Here is an 18,712-nt window from a genome sequence, read left to right as displayed (position 1 = left end):
AGAGGGCTGAGTAAGGACTCGGGGGCCTGCTCTGAGAGGGCTGAGTAAGGACTCGGGGGCCTGCTCTGAGAGGGCTGAGTAAGGACTCAGGGGCCTGCTCTGAGAGTGCTGAGTAAGGACTCGGGGGCCTGCTCTGTGAGTACTGAGTAAGGACTCGGGGGCCTGCTCTGAGAGTGCTGAGTAAGGACTCGGGGGCCTGCTCTGAGAGGGCTGAGTAAGGACTCGGGGGCCTGCTCTGAGAGTGCTGAGTAAGGACTCGGGGGCCTGCTCTGTGAGTGCTGAGTAAGGACTCGGGGGCCTGCTCTGAGAGTGCTGAGTAAGGACTCGGGGGCCTGCTCTGTGAGTACTGAGTAAGGACTCGGGGGCCTGCTCTGAGAGTGCTGAGTAAGGACTCGGGGGCCTGCTCTGAGAGTGCTGAGTAAGGACTCAGGGGCCTGCTCTGAGAGGGCTGAGTTAGGACTCGGGGGCCTGCTCTGTGAGTGCTGAGTTAGGACTCAGGGGCTTGCTCTGAGAGTGCTGAGTCAGGACTCAGTGGCCTGCTCTGAGAGTGCTGAGTAAGGACTCAGGGACCTGCTCTGAGAGGGCTGAGTTAGGACTCGGGGGCCTGCTCTGAGAGGGAGTTGAGCAGGTTCTTGTAGGCGTGTGAGTTCATGTATCGGGGGTAGGAGTCTCTTTGCATCAGCGTGTAGATCTGCACCTGAGCATCAACGAAGGTCTGGGACGACGGCTCCAACATGTTCTTGTTGATCACCTCCCGAACACGGGAGTCCAGACTCACCTGGGGAAACACAGCATGGAGAGACTAGATACATATAATATCACATGAAGAAGAAGGAGGAGAAGTCTCACTCACCTCTTTGGGTGAGAGGATGGAGATGTAGTCCTCGTAGATGAGCCGTGCCTTCTCCTCAATGGAGGTCTTGTTGGTTTCCTTGGTGAACTCCTCACAAGCCAGCCAGAACAACATGTTCTCCTCACTGAACTCTGTACACAGGAACAACCTAAATGCCACTCGGCCAGCAGCGCACGACATCAGTCGGTCAAACGACTGGGCCCAGGAACGGACCTCCTCCAGAGTGGGAGGCGGGCTGCTGAGAACACAAACCAATCAGAGAACAACAGCGGGCAATAACACACTGGACTAACAGGGGCTGATACAGCTTCACCAACACCAGGTAGGGCACTAACACAGTTTCACCAACACAGTTTCACCAACACCAGGTATGGCACTAACACAGTTTCACCAACACCAGGTATGGCACTAAGACAGTTTCACCAACACCAGGTATTGCACTAACACAGCTTCACCAACACCAGGTATTGCACTAACACAGTTTCACCAACACCAGGTATTGCACTAACACAGTTTCACCAACACCAGGTATTGCACTAACACAGCTTCACCAACACCAGGTATTGCACTAACACAGTTTCACCAACACCAGGTATTGCACTAACACAGCTTCACCAACACCAGGTATGGCACTAACACAGTTTCACCAACACCAGGTATGGCACTAACACAGTTTCACCAACACCAGGTATTGCACTAACACAGCTTCACCAACACCAGGTATGGCACTAACACAGTTTCACCAACACCAGGTAGGGCACTAACACAGTTTCACCAACACCAGGTATGGCACTAACACAGTTTCACCAACACAGTTTCACCAACACCAGGTATGGCACTAACACAGTTTCACTAACACAGTTTCACCAACACCAGGTATGGCACTAACACAGTTTCACCAACACAGTTTCACCAACACCAGGTATGGCACTAACACTGTTTCACCAACACCAGGTAGGGCACTAACACAGTTTCACCAACACAGTTTCACCAACACCAGGTATGGCACTAACACAGTTTCACCAACACAGTTTCACCAACACCAGGTAGGGCACTAACACAGTTTCACCAACACCAGGTAAGGCACTAACACAGTTTCACCAACACTAGGTATTGCACTAACACAGCTTCACCAACACAGCGTCACCAACACCAGGTAGGGCACTAACACAGTTTCACCAACACCAGGTAGGGCACTAACACAGTTTCACCAACACCAGGTAGGGCACTAACACAGTTTCACCAACACAGCGTCACCAACACCAGGTAGGGCACTAACACAGTTTCACCAACACCAGGTAAGGCACTAACACAGTTTCACCAACACCAGGTATGGCACTAACACAGCGTCACCAACACCAGGTAGGGCACTAACACAGTTTCACCAACACAGCGTCACCAACACCAGGTATGGCACTAACACAGTTTCACCAACACCAGGTATGGCACTAACACAGTTTCACCAACACCAGGTATGGCACTAACACAGTTTCACCAACACCAGGTATGGCACTAACACAGTTTCACCAACACCAGGTATGGCACTAACACAGTTTCACCAACACCAGGTAAGGCACTAACACAGTTTCACCAACACCAGGTATGGCACTAACACAGTTTCACCAACACCAGGTAAGGCACTAACACAGTTTCACCAACACCAGGTATGGCACTAACACAGCTTCACCAACACCAGGTATGGCACTAACACAGTTTCACCAACACAGTTTCACCAACACCAGGTATGGCACTAACACAGTTTCACCAACATAGTTTCACCAACACCAGGTAGGGCACTAACACAGCTTCACCAACACCAGGTAGGGCACTAACACACTGGACAAACAGGTGCTGATACAGCTTCACCCACACCAGGTAGGGAACTAACACAGCTTCACCAACACCAGGTAGGGCACTAACACAGTTTCACCAACACCAGGTAGGGCACTAACACACTGGACTAACAGGTGCTGATACAGCTTCACCAACACCAGGTAGGGAACTAACACAGCTTCACCAACACCAGGTATTGCACTAACACAGTTTCACCAACACCAGGTAAGGCACTAACACAGTTTCACCAACACCAGGTATGGCACTAACACTGTTTCACCAACACCAGGTATGGCACTAACACAGTTTCACCAACACCAGGTAAGGCACTAACACAGTTTCACCAACACCAGGTATGGCACTAACACTGTTTCACCAACACCAGGTATGGCACTAACACTGTTTCACCGACACCAGGTATGGCACTAACACAGTTTCACCAACACCAGGTATTGCACTAACACAGTTTCACCAAAACAGCTTCACCAACACCAGGTAAGGCACTAACACAGTTTCACCAACACCAGGTATGGCACTAACACAGTTTCACCAACACCAGGTAAGGCACTAACACAGTTTCACCAACACCAGGTATGGCACTAACACTGTTTCACCAACACCAGGTATGGCACTAACACTGTTTCACCAACACCAGGTAAGGCACTAACACAGTTTCACCAACACCAGGTATGGCACTAACACTGTTTCACCAACACCAGGTAAGGCACTAACACAGTTTCACCAACACCAGGTATGGCACTAACACTGTTTCACCAACACCAGGTAAGGCACTAACACAGTTTCACCAACACCAGGTATGGCACTAACACAGTTTCACCAACACCAGGCAAGGCACTAACACAGCTTCACCAACACCAGGTATGGCACTAACACAGTTTCACCAACACAGCTTCACCAACACCAGGTATGGCACTAACACAGTTTCACCAACACCAGTTATGGCACTAACACAGTTTCACCAACACCAGGTATGGCACTAACACAGTTTCACCAACACCAGGTATGGCACTAACACAGTTTCACCAACACAGCGTCACCAACACCAGGTATGGCAGTAACACAGTTTCACCAACACAGTTTCACCGACACCAGGTAGGGCACTAACACAGTTTCACCAACACAGCGTCACCAACACCAGGTATGGCACTAACACAGTTTCACCAACACAGCTTCACCAACACCAGGTATGGCACTAACACAGTTTCACCAACACAGCTTCACCAACACCAGGTATGGCAGTAACACAGTTTCACTAACACAGTTTCACCAACACCAGGTATGGCACTAACACAGTTTCACCAACACCAGGTATGGCACTAACACAGTTTCACCAACACAGCTTCACCAACACCAGGTATGGCAGTAACACAGTTTCACTAACACAGTTTCACCAACACCAGGTATGGCACTAACACAGTTTCACCAACACCAGGTATGGCACTAACACAGTTTCACCAACACAGCTTCACCAACACCAGGTATGGCACTAACACAGTTTCACCAACACAGCTTCACCAACACCAGGTATGGCACTAACACAGTTTCACCAACACAGCTTCACCAACACCAGGTATGGCAGTAACACAGTTTCACTAACACAGTTTCACCAACACCAGGTATGGCACTAACACAGTTTCACCAACACAGTTTCACCAACACCAGGTATGGCACTAACACAGTTTCACCAACACAGCTTCACCAACACCAGGTATGGCACTAACACAGTTTCACTAACACAGTTTCACCAACACCAGGTATGGCACTAACACAGTTTCACCAACACCAGGTATGGCACTAACACAGTTTCACCAACACAGCTTCACCAACACCAGGTAAGGCACTAACACAGTTTCACCAACACAGTTTCACCAACACCAGGTATGGCACTAACACAGTTTCACCAACACAGCTTCACCAACACCAGGTATGGCACTAACACAGTTTCACCAACACAGCTTCACCAACACCAGGTAGGGCACTAACACAGTTTCACCAACACAGCTTCACCAACACCAGGTATGGCACAAACACAGTTTCACCAACACAGCTTCACCAACACCAGGTAAGGCACTAACACAGTTTCACCAACACAGTTTCACCAACACCAGGTATGGCACTAACACAGTTTCACCAACACAGCTTCACCAACACCAGGTATGGCACTAACACAGTTTCACCAACACAGCTTCACCAACACCAGGTAGGACACTAACACAGTTTCACCAACACAGCTTCACCAACACCAGGTATGGCACTAACACAGTTTCACCAACACAGCTTCACCAACACCAGGTAAGGCACTAACACAGTTTCACCAACACCAGGTAGGGAACTAACACAGCTTCACCAACACCAGGTATGGCACTAACACAGTTTCACCAACACAGCTTCACCAACACCAGGTATGGCAGTAACACAGTTTCACTAACACAGTTTCACCAACACCAGGTATGGCACTAACACAGTTTCACCAACACCAGGTATGGCACTAACACAGTTTCACCAACACAGCTTCACCAACACCAGGTAAGGCACTAACACAGTTTCACCAACACCAGGTATGGCACTAACACAGTTTCACCAACACCAGGTAAGGCACTAACACAGTTTCACCAACACCAGGTATTGCACTAACACAGCTTCACCAACACCAGGTATGGCAGTAACACAGTTTCACCAACACCAGGTAGGGCACTAACACAGTTTCACCAACACCAGGTATGGCACTAACACAGTTTCACCAACACCAGGTATGGCACTAACACAGTTTCACCAACACAGTTTCACCAACACCAGGTATGGCACTAACACAGTTTCACCAACACAGTTTCACCAACACCAGGTATGGCACTAACACAGTTTCACCAACACCAGGTAAGGCACTAACACAGCTTCACCAACACTAGGTATTGCACTAACACAGCTTCACCAACACCAGGTAAGGCACTAACACAGTGCTAACAATTAAGCCCTTGATCAGTTATCCAATGTACTAATGCAGGGCTACAAACTTGGACTGGAGGTGAGCAACTCAACAGAACTCATCTTTCACATTCTCTACACAGAAATACTGCTGTGACTAACCTGTCTTCGCAGTCGGCAGTCCCCTCAGCCTTGAGGTCGTAGGACGCCCGCCGGTTCCTCTCCTTACGCTCCTCGTTCCTACAGGACGATGGGCATCAAGACAGAGATCAGACTTACCCTAACCCTACATCTAGTAGTGAATATAAATTATGTACCAGTCAGGACATATATTCACTGACCCTATCAACCTCATAGTGATGCACATAGAGTCAACTGTGTGATGATGTACTATATGGTGATGTACTGTACTGTACTATAGGGTGATGTACTGTAGTGTACTATAGGGTGATGTACTGTAGTGCACTATATGGTGATGTACTGTAGTGTACTATAGGGTGATGTACTGTAGTGTACTATATGGTGATGTACTGTAGTGTACTATAGGGTGATGTACTGTAGTGTACTATAGGGTGATGTACTATAGTGTACTATAGGGTGATGTACTGTAGTGTACTATAGGGTGATGTACTGTAGTGTACTATAGGGTGATGTACTGTAGTGTACTATAGGGTGATGTACTGTAGTGTACTATAGGGTGATGTACTGTAGTGTACTATAGGGTGATGTACTGTAGTGTACTATAGGGTGATATACTGTAGTGTACTATAGGGTGATGTACTGTAGTGTACTATAGGGTGATGTACTGTAGTGTACTATAGGGTGATGTACTGTAGGGTGATGTACTGTAGTGTACTATAGGGTGATGTACTGTAGTGTACTATAGGGTGATGTACTGTAGTGTACTATAGGGTGATGTACTGTAGTGTACTATAGGGTGATGTACTGTAGTGTACTATAGGGTGATGTACTGTAGTGTACTATAGGGTGATGTACTGTAGTGTACTATAGGGTGATGTACTGTAGTGTACTATAGGGTGATGTACTGTAGTGTACTATAGGGTGATGTACTGTAGTGTACTATATGGTGATGTACTGTAGTGTACTATAGGGTGATGTACTGTAGTGTACTATAGGGTGATATACTGTAGTGTACTATAGGGTGATGTACTGTAGTGTACTGTAGGGTGATGTACTGTAGTGTACTATAGGGTGATGTACTATATGGTGATGTACTGTAGTGTACTATAGGGTGATGTACTGTAGTGTACTATAGGGTGATGTACTGTAGTGTACTATAGGGTGATGTACTGTAGTGTACTATAGGGTGATGTACTGTAGGGTGATGTACTGTAGTGTACTATAGGGTGATGTACTGTAGTGTACTATAGGGTGATGTACTGTACTGTACTATAGGGTGATGTACTGTAGTGTACTATATGGTGATGTACTGTAGTGTACTATAGGGTGATGTACTGTAGTGTACTATATGGTGATGTACTGTAGTGTACTATAGGGTGATGTACTGTACTGTACTATAGGGTGATGTACTGTAGTGTACTATAGGGTGATGTACTGTAGTGTACTATAGGGTGATGTACTATAGGGTGATGTACTGTAGTGTACTATAGGGTGATGTACTGTAGTGTACTATAGGGTGATGTACTGTACTGTACTATAGGGTGATGTACTGTAGTGTACTATAGGGTGATGTACTGTAGTGTACTGTAGGGTGATGTACTGTACTGTACTATAGGGTGATGTACTGTAGTGTACTATAGGGTGATGTACTGTAGTGTACTATATGGTGATGTACTGTAGTGTACTATAGGGTGATGTACTGTAGTGTACTATAGGGTGATGTACTGTAGTGTACTATAGGGTGATGTACTGTAGTGTACTATAGGGTGATGTACTGTAGTGTACTATAGGGTGATGTACTGTAGGGTGATGTACTGTAGTGTACTATAGGGTGATGTACTATAGGGTGATGTACTGTAGTGTACTGTAGGGTGATGTACTGTAGGGTGATGTACTGTAGTGTACTATAGGGTGATGTACTATAGTGTACTATAGGGTGATGTACTGTAGTGTACTATAGGGTGATGTACTGTAGGGTGATGTACTGTAGTGTACTGTAGGGTGATGTACTGTAGGGTACTATAGGGTGATGTACTGTAGTGTACTATAGGGTGATGTACTGTAGTGTACTATAGGGTGATGTACTGTAGGGTGATGTACTGTAGTTTACTATAGGGTGATGTACTGTAGGGTGTTGTGTGATGTAGGGTGATGTACTGTAGTGTACTATAGGGTGATGTGTGATGTAGGGTGATGTACTGTAGTGTACTATAGGGTGATGTACTGTAGTGTACTATAGGGTGATGTACTGTAGGGTGATGTACTGTAGTGTACTATAGGATGATGTACTGTAGTGTACTATAGGGTGATGTACTGTAGTGTACTATAGGGTGATGTACTGTAGTGTACTATAGGGTGATGTACTGTAGTGTACTATAGGGTGATGTACTGTAGTGTACTATAGGGTGATGTACTGTAGTGTACTGTAGGGTGATGTACTGTAGTGTACTATAGGGTGATGTACTGTAGTGTACTGTAGGGTGATGTACTGTAGTGTACTATAGGGTGATGTACTGTAGTGTACTATAGGGTGATGTACTGTAGTGTACTGTAGGGTGATGTACTGTAGTGTACTATAGGGTGATGTACTATAGTGTACTATAGGGTGATGTACTGTAGTGTACTATAGGGTGATGTACTGTAGTGTACTATAGGGTGATGTACTGTAGTGTACTATAGGGTGATGTACTGTAGTGTACTATAGGGTGATGTACTGTAGTGTACTATAGGTGATGTACTATAGGGTGATGTACTGTAGTGTACTATAGGGTGATGTACTATAGGGTGATGTACTGTAGTGTACTATAGGGTGATGTACTGTAGTGTACTATAGGGTGATGTACTGTAGTGTACTATAGGGTGATGTAATGTAGTGTACTATAGGGTGATGTACTGTAGTGTACTATAGGGTGATGTACTGTAGGGTACTATAGGGTGATATACTGTAGTGTACTATAGGGTGATGTACTGTAGTGTACTATAGGGTGATGTACTGTAGTGTACTATAGGGTGATGTACTGTAGTGTACTATAGGGTGATGTACTGTAGTGTACTGTAGGGTGATGTACTGTAGGGTGATGTACTGTAGTGTACTATAGGGTGATGTACTGTAGGGTGATGTGTGATGTAGGGTGATGTACTGTAGTGTACTATAGGGTGATGTACTGTAGGGTGATGTGTGATGTAGGGTGATGTACTGTAGTGTACTATAGGGTGATGTACTGTAGTGTACTATAGGGTGATGTACTGTAGGGTGATGTACTGTAGTGTACTGTAGGGTGATGTACTGTAGGGTGATGTACTGTAGTGTACTATAGGGTGATGTACTATAGGGTGATGTACTGTAGTGTACTATAGGGTGATGTACTATAGTGTACTGTAGGGTGATGTACTGTAGGGTGATGTGTGATGTAGGGTGATGTACTGTAGTTTACTATAGGGTGATGTACTGCAGGGTGATGTGTGATGTAGGGTGATGTACTGTAGTGTACTATAGGGTGATGTACTGTAGTGTACCATAGGGTGATGTACTGTAGTGTACTATAGGGTGATGTACTGTAGTGTACTATAGGGTGATGTACTGTAGTGTACTATAGGGTGATGTACTGTAGTGTACTATAGGGTGATGTACTGTAGTGTACTATAGGGTGATGTACTGTAGTGTACTGTAGGGTGATGTACTGTAGTGTACTATAGGGTGATGTACTGTAGTGTACTGTAGGGTGATGTACTGTAGTGTACTATAGGGTGATGTACTGTAGTGTACTATAGGGTGATGTACTGTAGTGTACTATAGGGTGATGTACTGTAGTGTACTATAGGGTGATGTACTGTAGTGTACTATAGGGTGATGTACTGTAGTGTACTATAGGGTGATGTACTGTAGGGTACTATAGGGTGATGTACTGTAGTGTACTATAGGGTGATGTACTGTAGGGTGATGTACTGTAGTGTACTATAGGGTGATGTACTGTAGTGTACTATAGGGTGATGTACTGTAGGGTACTATAGGGTGATGTACTGTAGTGTACTATAGGGTGATGTACTGTAGTGTACTATAGGGTGATGTACTGTAGTGTACTATAGGGTGATGTACTATAGGGTGATGTACTGTAGTGTACTATAGGGTGATGTACTGTAGTGTACTATAGGGTGATGTACTGTAGTGTACTATAGGGTGATGTACTGTAGTGTACTGTAGGGTGATGTACTGTAGTGTACTATAGGGTGATGTACTGTAGTGTACTATAGGGTGATGTACTGTAGTGTACTATAGGGTGATGTACTGTAGGGTGATGTACTGTAGTGTACTATAGGGTGATGTACTGTAGTGTACTATAGGGTGATGTACTGTAGTGTACTATAGGGTGATGTACTGTAGTGTACTATAGGGTGATGTACTTTAGTGTACTATAGGGTGATGTACTGTAGGGTGATGTACTGTAGGGTGATGTACTGTAGGGTGATGTACTGTAGGGTGATGTGTGATGTAGGGTGATGTACTGTAGGGTGATGTACTGTAGGGTGATGTACTGTAGGGTGATGTACTGTAGGGTGATGTGTGATGTAGGGTGATGTGCTGTAGGGTGTTGTGTCATGTAGGGTGATGTGTGATGTAGGGTGATGTACTGTAGGGTGATGTACTGTAGGGTGATGTACTGTAGGGTGATGTACTGTAGGGTGATGTGTGATGTAGGGTGATGTACTGTAGGGTGATGTACTGTAGGGTGTTGTGTGATGTAGGGTGATGTACTGTAAGGTGATGTACTGTAGGGTGATGTACTGTAGGGTGATGTGTGATGTAGGGTGATGTACTGTAGGGTGATGTACTGTAGGGTGATGTACTGTAGGGTGATGTGTGATGTAGTGTGATGTACTGTAGGGTGATGTACAGTAGGTTGATGTACTGTAGGGTGATGTACTGTAGGGTGATGTACTGTAGGGTGATGTGTGATGTAGGGTGATGTACTGTAGGGTGATGTACTGTAGGGTGATGTGTGATGTAGGGTGATGTACTGTAGGGTGATGTACTGTAGTGTAATATAGGGTGATGTACTGTAGTGTAATATAGGGTGATGTAGGGTGATGTACTGTAGGGTGATGTATTGTAGGGTGATGTACTGTAGGGTGATGTACTGTAGGGTGATGTGTGATGTAGGGTGATGTGTGATGTAGGGTGATGTACTGTAGGGTGATGTGTTTTGTAGGGTGATGTACTGTAGGGTGATGTGTGATGTAGGGTGATGTACTGTAGGGTGATGTATGATGTAGGGTGATGTACTGTAGGGTGCTGAGTGATGTAGGGTGATGTCCTGTAGGGTAATGTGTGGTGTAGGGTGATGTACTGTAGGGTGATGTGTGATGTAGGGTGATGTACTGTAGGGTGCTGAGTGATGTAGGGTGATGTACTGTAGGGTGATGTGTGATGTAGGGTGATGTACTGTAGGGTGATGTGTGATGTAGGGTGATGTACTGTAGGGTGATGTGTGATGTAGGGTGATGTACTGTAGGGTGATGTACTGTAGGGTTATGTGTGATGTAGGGTGATGTACTGTAGGGTGATGTGTGATGTAGGGTGATGTACTGTAGGGTGATGTGTGATGTAGGGTGATGTACTGTAGGGTGATGTGTGATGTAGGGTGATGTAATGTAGGGTGATGTACTGTAGGGTGATGTACTGTAGGGTGATGTGTGATGTAGGGTGATGTACTGTAGGGTGATGTGTGATGTAGGGTGATGTACTGTAGGTTGATGTACTGTAGGGTGATGTACTGTAGGGTGATGTGTGATGTAGGGTGATGTACTGTAGGGTGATGTACTGAAGGGTGCTGTGTGATGAAGGGTGATGTACTGTAGGGTGATGTGTGATGTAGGGTGATGTGTGATGTAGGGTGAGGTACTGTAGGGTGATGTACTGTAGGGTGATGTACTGTAGGGTGATGTGTGATGTAGGGTGATGTACTGTAGGGTGATGTACTGTAGGGTGATGTGTGATGTAGGATGATGTACTGTAGGGTGATGTACTGTAGGGTTATGTACTGTAGGGTGATGTACTGTAGGGTGATGTACTGTAGGGTGATGTACTGTAGGGTGATGTGTGATGTAGAGTGATGTACTGTAGGGTGATGTGTTATGTAGGGTGATGTACTGTAGGGTGCTGAGTGATGTAGGGTGATGTACTGTAGGGTGATGTACTGTAGGGTGATGTACTGTAGGGTGATGTACTGTAGGGTGATGTGTGATGTAGGGTGATGTACTGTAGGGTGATGTACTGTAGGGTGATGTACTGTAGGGTGATGTACTGTAGGGTGATGTACATTAGGGTGATGTGTGATGTAGGGTGATGTACTGTAGGGTGGTGTGTGATGTAGGGTGATGTGTGATGTGGGGTGATGTACTGTAGGGTGATGTACTGTAGGGTTATGTGTGATGTAGGGTGATGTGTGATGTAGGGTGATGTACTGTAGGGTGATGTACTGTAGGGTGATGTACTGTAGGGTGATGTGTGATGTAGGGTGATGTGTGATGTGGGGTGATGTACTGTAGGGTGATGTACTGAAGGGTGCTGTGTGATGTAGGGTGATGTGTGATGTAGGGTGATGTACTGTAGGGTGATGTGTGATGTAGGGTGATGTGTGATGTAGGGTGATGTACTGTAGGGTGATGTACTGTAGGGTGATGTACTGTAGGGTGATGTGTGATGTAAGGTGATGTACTGTAGGGTGATGTGTGATGTAGGGTGATATACTGTAGGGTGATGTACTGTAGGGTGATGTACTGTAGGGTGATGTACTGTAGGGTGATGTACTGTAGGGTGATGTGTGATGTAGGGTGATGTACTGTAGGGTGATGTATGATGTAGGGTGATGTACTGTAGGGTGCTGAGTGATGTAGGGTGATGTACTGTAGGGTAATGTGTGGTGTAGGGTGATGTACTGTAGGGTGATGTGTGATGTAGGGTGATGTACTGTAGGGTGCTGAGTGATGTAGGGTGATGTACTGTAGGGTGATGTGTGATGTAGGGTGATGTACTGTAGGGTGATGTGTGATGTAGGGTGATGTACTGTAGGGTGATGTGTGATGTAGGGGGATGTACTGTAGGGTGATGTACTGTAGGGTGATGTGTGATGTAGGGTGATGTACTGTAGGGTGATGTGTGATGTAGGGTGATGTACTGTAGGGTGATGTGTGATGTAGGGTGATGTACTGTAGGGTGATGTGTGATGTAGGGTGATGTAATGTAGGGTGATGTACTGTAGGGTGATGTACTGTAGGGTGATGTGTGATGTAGGGTGATGTACTGTAGGGTGATGTGTGATGTAGGGTGATGTACTGTAGGTTGATGTACTGTAGGGTGATGTACTGTAGGGTGATGTGTGATGTAGGGTGATGTACTGTAGGGTGATGTACTGAAGGGTGCTGTGTGATGAAGGGTGATATACTGTAGGGTGATGTGTGATGTAGGGTGATGTGTGATGTAGGGTGAGGTACTGTAGGGTGATGTACTGTAGGGTGATGTACTGTAGGGTGATGTGTGATGTAGGGTGATGTACTGTAGGGTGATGTACTGTAGGGTGATGTGTGATGTAGGGTGATGTACTGTAGGGTGATGTACTGTAGGGTTATGTACTGTAGGGTGATGTACTGTAGGGTGATGTACTGTAGGGTGATGTACTGTAGGGTGATGTGTGATGTAGAGTGATGTACTGTAGGGTGATGTGTGATGTAGGGTGATGTACTGTAGGGTGCTGAGTGATGTACTGTAGGGTGATGTACTGTAGGGTGATGTACTGTAGGGTGATGTGTGATGTAGGGTGATGTACTGTAGGGTGATGTACTGTAGGGTTATGTGTGATGTAGGGTGATGTGTGATGTAGGGTGATGTACTGTAGGGTGATGTGTGATGTAGGGTGATGTGTGATGTGGGGTGATGTACTGTAGGGTGATGTACTGAAGGGTGCTGTGTGATGTAGGGTGATGTGTGATGTAGGGTGATGTACTGTAGGGTGATGTGTGATGTAGGGTGATGTACTGTAGAGTGATGTACTGTAGGGTGATGTACTGTAGGGTGATGTGTGATGTATGGTGATGTGTGATGTAGGGTGATGTACTGTAGGGTGATGTGTGATGTAGGGTGATGTACTGTAGGGTGATGTACTGTAGGGTGATGTGCTGTAGGGTGATGTACTGTAGGGTGATGTACTGTAGGGTGATGTGTGATGTAGGGTGATGTACTGTAGGGTGATGTGTGATGTAGGGGGATGTACTGTAGGGTGATGTACTGTAGGGTGATGTGTGATGTAGGATGATGTACTGTATGGTGATGTGTGATGTAGGGTGATGTACTTTAGGGTGATGTGTGATGAAGGGTGATGTACTGTAGGGTGATGTACTGTAGGGTGATGTACTGTAGGGTGCTGTGTGATGAAGGGTGATGTACTGTAGGGTGATGTACTGTAGGGTTATGTTCTGTAGGGTGATGTACTGTAGGGTGATGTACTGTAGGGTTATGTACTGTAGGGTGATGTGTGATGTAGAGTGATGTACTGTAGGGTGATGTGTGATGTAGGGGGATGTACTGTAGGGTGATGTACTGTAGGGTGATGTACTGTAGGGTGATGTACTGTAGGGTGATGTACTGTAGGGTGATGTACTGTAGGGTGCTGTGTGATGAAGGGTGATGTACTGTAGGGTGATGTACTGTAGGGTGATGTACTGTAGGGTGATGTACTGTAGGGTGATGTGTGATGTAGGGTGATGTACTGTAGGGTGATGTGTGATGTAGGGGGATGTACTGTAGGGTGATGTACTGAAGGGTGCTGTGTGATGTAGGGTGATGTACTGTAGGGTGATGTACTGTAGGGTGATGTACTGTAGGGTGATGTACTGTAGGGTGCTGTGTGATGAAGGGTGATGTACTGTAGGGTGATGTACTGTAGGGTTATGTTCTGTAGGGGGATGTACTGTAGGGTGATGTACTGTAGGGTGATGTGTGATGTAGAGTGATGTACTGTAGGGTGATGTGTGATGTAGGGTGATGTAATGTAGGGTGATGTACTGTAGGGTGATGTGTGATGTAGGGTGAGGTACTGTAGGGTGAGGTACTGTAGGGTGATGTGTGATGTAGGGTGATGTACTGTAGGGTGATGTACTGTAGGGTGATGTGTGATGTAGGGTGATGTACTGTAAGGTGATGTACTGTAGGGTTATGTACTGTAGGGTGATGTACTGTAGGGTGATGTACTGTAGGGTGATGTGTGATGTAGAGTGATGTACTGTAGGGTGATGTGTGATGTAGGGTGATGTACTGTAGGGTGCTGAGTGATGTAGGGTGATGTACTGTAGGGTGATGTACTGTAGGGTGATGTACTGTAGGATGATGTGTGGTGTAGGGTGATGTACTGTAGGGTGATGTACTGTAGGGTGATGTACTGTAGGGTGATGTACTGAAGGGTGATGTACTGTAGGGTGATGTACTGTAGGGTTATGTGTGATGTAGGGTGATGTGTGATGTAGGGTGATGTACTGTAGGGTGATGTACTGTAGGGTGATGTACTGTAGGGTGCTGTGTGATGAAGGGTGATGTACTGTGGGGTGATGTACTGTAGGGTGATGTACTGTAGGGTGATGTACTGTAGGGTGATGTACTGTAGGGTTATGTGTGATGTAGGGTGATGTGTGATGTAGGGTGATGTACTGTAGGGTGATGTACTGTAGGGTGATGTGTGATGTAGGGTGATGTGTGATGTGGGGTGATGTACTGTAGGGTGATGTACTGTAGGGTGATGCACTGTAGGGTGATGTACTGAAGGGTGCTGTGTGATGTAGGGTGATGTGTGATGTGGGGTGATGTACTGTAGGGTGATGTACTGTAGGGTGATGTGCTGTAGGGTGATGTACTGTAGGGTGATGTGTGATGTAGGGTGATGTACTGTAGGGTGATGTACTGTAGGGTGATGTACTGTAGGGTGATGTGTGATGTAGGGTGATGTACTGTAGGGTGATGTGTGATGTAGGGTGATGTGTGATGTAGGGTGATGTACTGTAGGGTGATGTGTGCTGTAGGGTGATGTACTGTACGGGTGATGTACTGTAGGGTGATGTACTGTAGGGTGATGTGTGATGTAGGGTGATGTACTGTAGGGTGATGTGTGATGTAGGGTGATGTACTGTAGGGTGATGTACTGTAGGGTGATGTACTGTAGGGTGATGTACTGTAGGGTGATGTACTGTAGGGTGATGTACTGTAGGGTGATGTGTGATGTAGGGTGATGTACTGTAGGGTGATGTACTATAGGGTGTTGTGTGATGTAGGGTGATGTACTGTAGGGTGATGTGTCATGTAGGGTGATGTACTGTAGGGTGATATGTGATGTAGGGTGATGTGTGGTGTGGGGTGATGTACTGTAGGGTGATGTGTGGTGTAGGGTGATGTACTGTAGGGTGATGTGTGGTGTAGGGTGATGTACTGTAGGGTGATGTACTGTAGGGTGATGTGTGATGTAGGGTGATGTACTGTAGGGTGATGTACTGTAGGGTGATGTACTGTAGGGTGATGCACTGTAGGGTGCTGTACTGTAGGGTGATGTACTGTAGGGTGATGTGTGATGTAGGGTGATGTACTGTAGGGTGATGTGTGATGTAGGGTGATGTGTGATGTAGGGTGATGTACTGTAGGGTGATGTGTGCTGTAGGGTGATGTACTGTAGGGTGATGTACTGTAGGGTGATGTACTGTAGGGTGATGTGTGATGTAGGGTGATGTACTGTAGGGTGATGTACTGTAGGGTGATGTACTGTAGGGTGATGTGTGATGTAGGGTGATGTACTGTAGGGTGATGTACTGTAGGGTGATGTACTGTAGGGTGATGTGTGATGTAGGGTGATGTACTTTAGGGTGATGTACTATAGGGTGTTGTGTGATGTAGGGTGATGTACTGTAGGGTGATGTGTCATGTAGGGTGATGTACTGTAGGGTGATATGTGATGTAGGGTGATGTGTGGTGTGGGGTGATGTACTGTAGGGTGATGTGTGGTGTAGGGTGATGTACTGTAGGGTGATGTGTGGTGTAGGGTGATGTACTGTAGGGTGATGTGTGGTGTAGGGTGATGTACTGTAGGGTGATGTACTGTAGGGTGATGTACTGTAGGGTGATGTACTGTAGGGTGATGCACTGTAGGGTGCTGTGTGATGAATGGTGCTGTGTGGAGCCATGCTGGGTGTGTGATACACTACTAGAAGGGCATGACAGAGACTGCATCCCAAATGGTACCCTATTCCTCATAGGATTTTAATCAAAAGTAGTGCACTATAACGGAACTAGGGTGCTGTTTGGGATGAATCCATACTGTTCGTACCAGGAACAGCTACAGCAGCAGCACCAGCAGAAGCAACAGGCGTTGTTCCCCCTTTGGTTCCCCTGGTTCTGGTTCCCCTGGTTCTGGTTCCCCTGGCTCTGGTTCACCTGGTTCTGGCTCTGGTCCTGCTGGGTGGGTGCCGTGCCACCCGCCATCGACTCCTGCTGCACCGACATCTGCCGCTTTCGCATCTCCATACGCTCTGATCCCATGGGCTGGAGGGACACAGAGATACAGACGGTTAGATCCCATGGGCTGGAGGGACACAGAGATACAGAGGGTTAGATCCCATGGGCTGGAGGGACACAGAGATACAGACGGTTAGATCCCATGGGCTGGAGGGACACAGAGATACAGAGGGTTAGATCCCATGGGCTGGAGGGACACAGAGATACAGAGGGTTAGATCCCATGGGCTGGAGGGACACAGAGATACAGACGGTTAGATCCCATGGGCTGGAGGGACACAGAGATACAGAGGGTTAGATCCCATGGGCTGGAGGGACACAGAGATACAGACGGTTAGATCCCATGGGCTGGAGGGACACAGAGATACAGACGGTTAGATCCCATGGGCTGGAGGGACACAGATATACAGAGGGTTAGATCCCATGGGCTGGAGGGACACAGAGATACAGAGGGTTAGATCCCATGGGCTGGAGGGACACAGAGATACAGACGGTTAGATCCCATGGGCTGGAGGGACACAGAGATACAGAGGGTTAGATCCCATGGGCTGGAGGGACACAGAGATACAGAGGGTTAGATCCCATGGGCTGGAGGGACACAGAGATACAGACGGTTAGATCCCATGGGCTGGAGGGACACAGAGATACAGACGGTTAGATCCCATGGGCTGGAGGGACACAGAGATACAGAGGGTTAGATCCCATGGGCTGGAGGGACACAGAGATACAGAGGGTTAGATCCCATGGGCTGGAGGGACACAGAGATACAGAGGGTTAGATCCCATGGGCTGGAGGGACACAGAGATACAGAGGGTTAGATCCCATGGGCTGGAGGGACACAGAGATACAGAGGGTTAGATCCCATGGGCTGGAGGGACACAGAGATACAGAGGGTTAGATCCCATGGGCTGGAGGGACACAGAGATACAGAGGGTTAGATCCCATGGGCTGGAGGGACACAGAGATACAGAGGGTTAGATCCCATGGGCTGGAGGGACACAGAGATACAGACGGTTAGATCCCATGGGCTGGAGGGACACAGAGATACAGACGGTTAGATCCCATGGGCTGGAGGGACACAGAGATACAGACGGTTAGATCCCATGGGCTGGAGGGACACAGAGATACAGACGGTTAGATCCCATGGGCTGGAGGGACACAGAGATACAGAGGGTTAGATCCCATGGGCTGGAGGGACACAGAGATACAGAGGGTTAGATCCCATGGGCTGGAGGGACACAGAGATACAGAGGGTTAGATCCCATGGGCTGGAGGGACACAGAGATACAGACGGTTAGATCCCATAGGCTGGAGGGACACAGAGATACAGAGGGTTAGATCCCATGGGCTGGAGGGACACAGAGATACAGAGGGTTAGATCCCATGGGCTGGAGGGAC

The 18,712-nt window shown here is 46.9% G+C and overlaps 1 protein-coding gene across 2 annotated transcripts; it reads right to left on the bottom strand.

Moving 5' to 3' along the window:
* Window positions 1–588: 588 nt before the first annotated feature.
* Window positions 589–17,351, bottom strand: rgs20 (regulator of G protein signaling 20). 2 transcript variants are annotated; one of them, XM_055866082.1, is made up of 4 exons: window positions 17,128–17,351; window positions 5,792–5,869; window positions 854–1,091; window positions 589–778 (listed from the first exon to the last, which is right to left on the bottom strand). In XM_055866082.1, the coding sequence occupies exons 1-4, from the start codon at window positions 17,337–17,339 to the stop codon at window positions 590–592; spliced, it is 717 nt and encodes a 238-aa protein (XP_055722057.1). In that variant the 5' UTR covers window positions 17,340–17,351; the 3' UTR covers window position 589. The 2 variants fall into 2 exon arrangements, with proteins under 2 accessions (XP_055722057.1, XP_055722058.1); XM_055866083.1 differs by having other exon boundaries at window positions 854–1,088.
* Between the last annotated feature and the right edge of the window lie 1,361 nt (window positions 17,352–18,712).

This window comes from Salvelinus fontinalis, chromosome 17 (genome assembly GCF_029448725.1).
Source record: "Salvelinus fontinalis isolate EN_2023a chromosome 17, ASM2944872v1, whole genome shotgun sequence".
NCBI classification, from domain to species: domain Eukaryota; kingdom Metazoa; phylum Chordata; class Actinopteri; order Salmoniformes; family Salmonidae; genus Salvelinus; species Salvelinus fontinalis.
The sequence above is the reverse complement of the archived record's forward strand: the minus strand, read 5'-3'. Positions and strand labels throughout refer to the sequence as shown.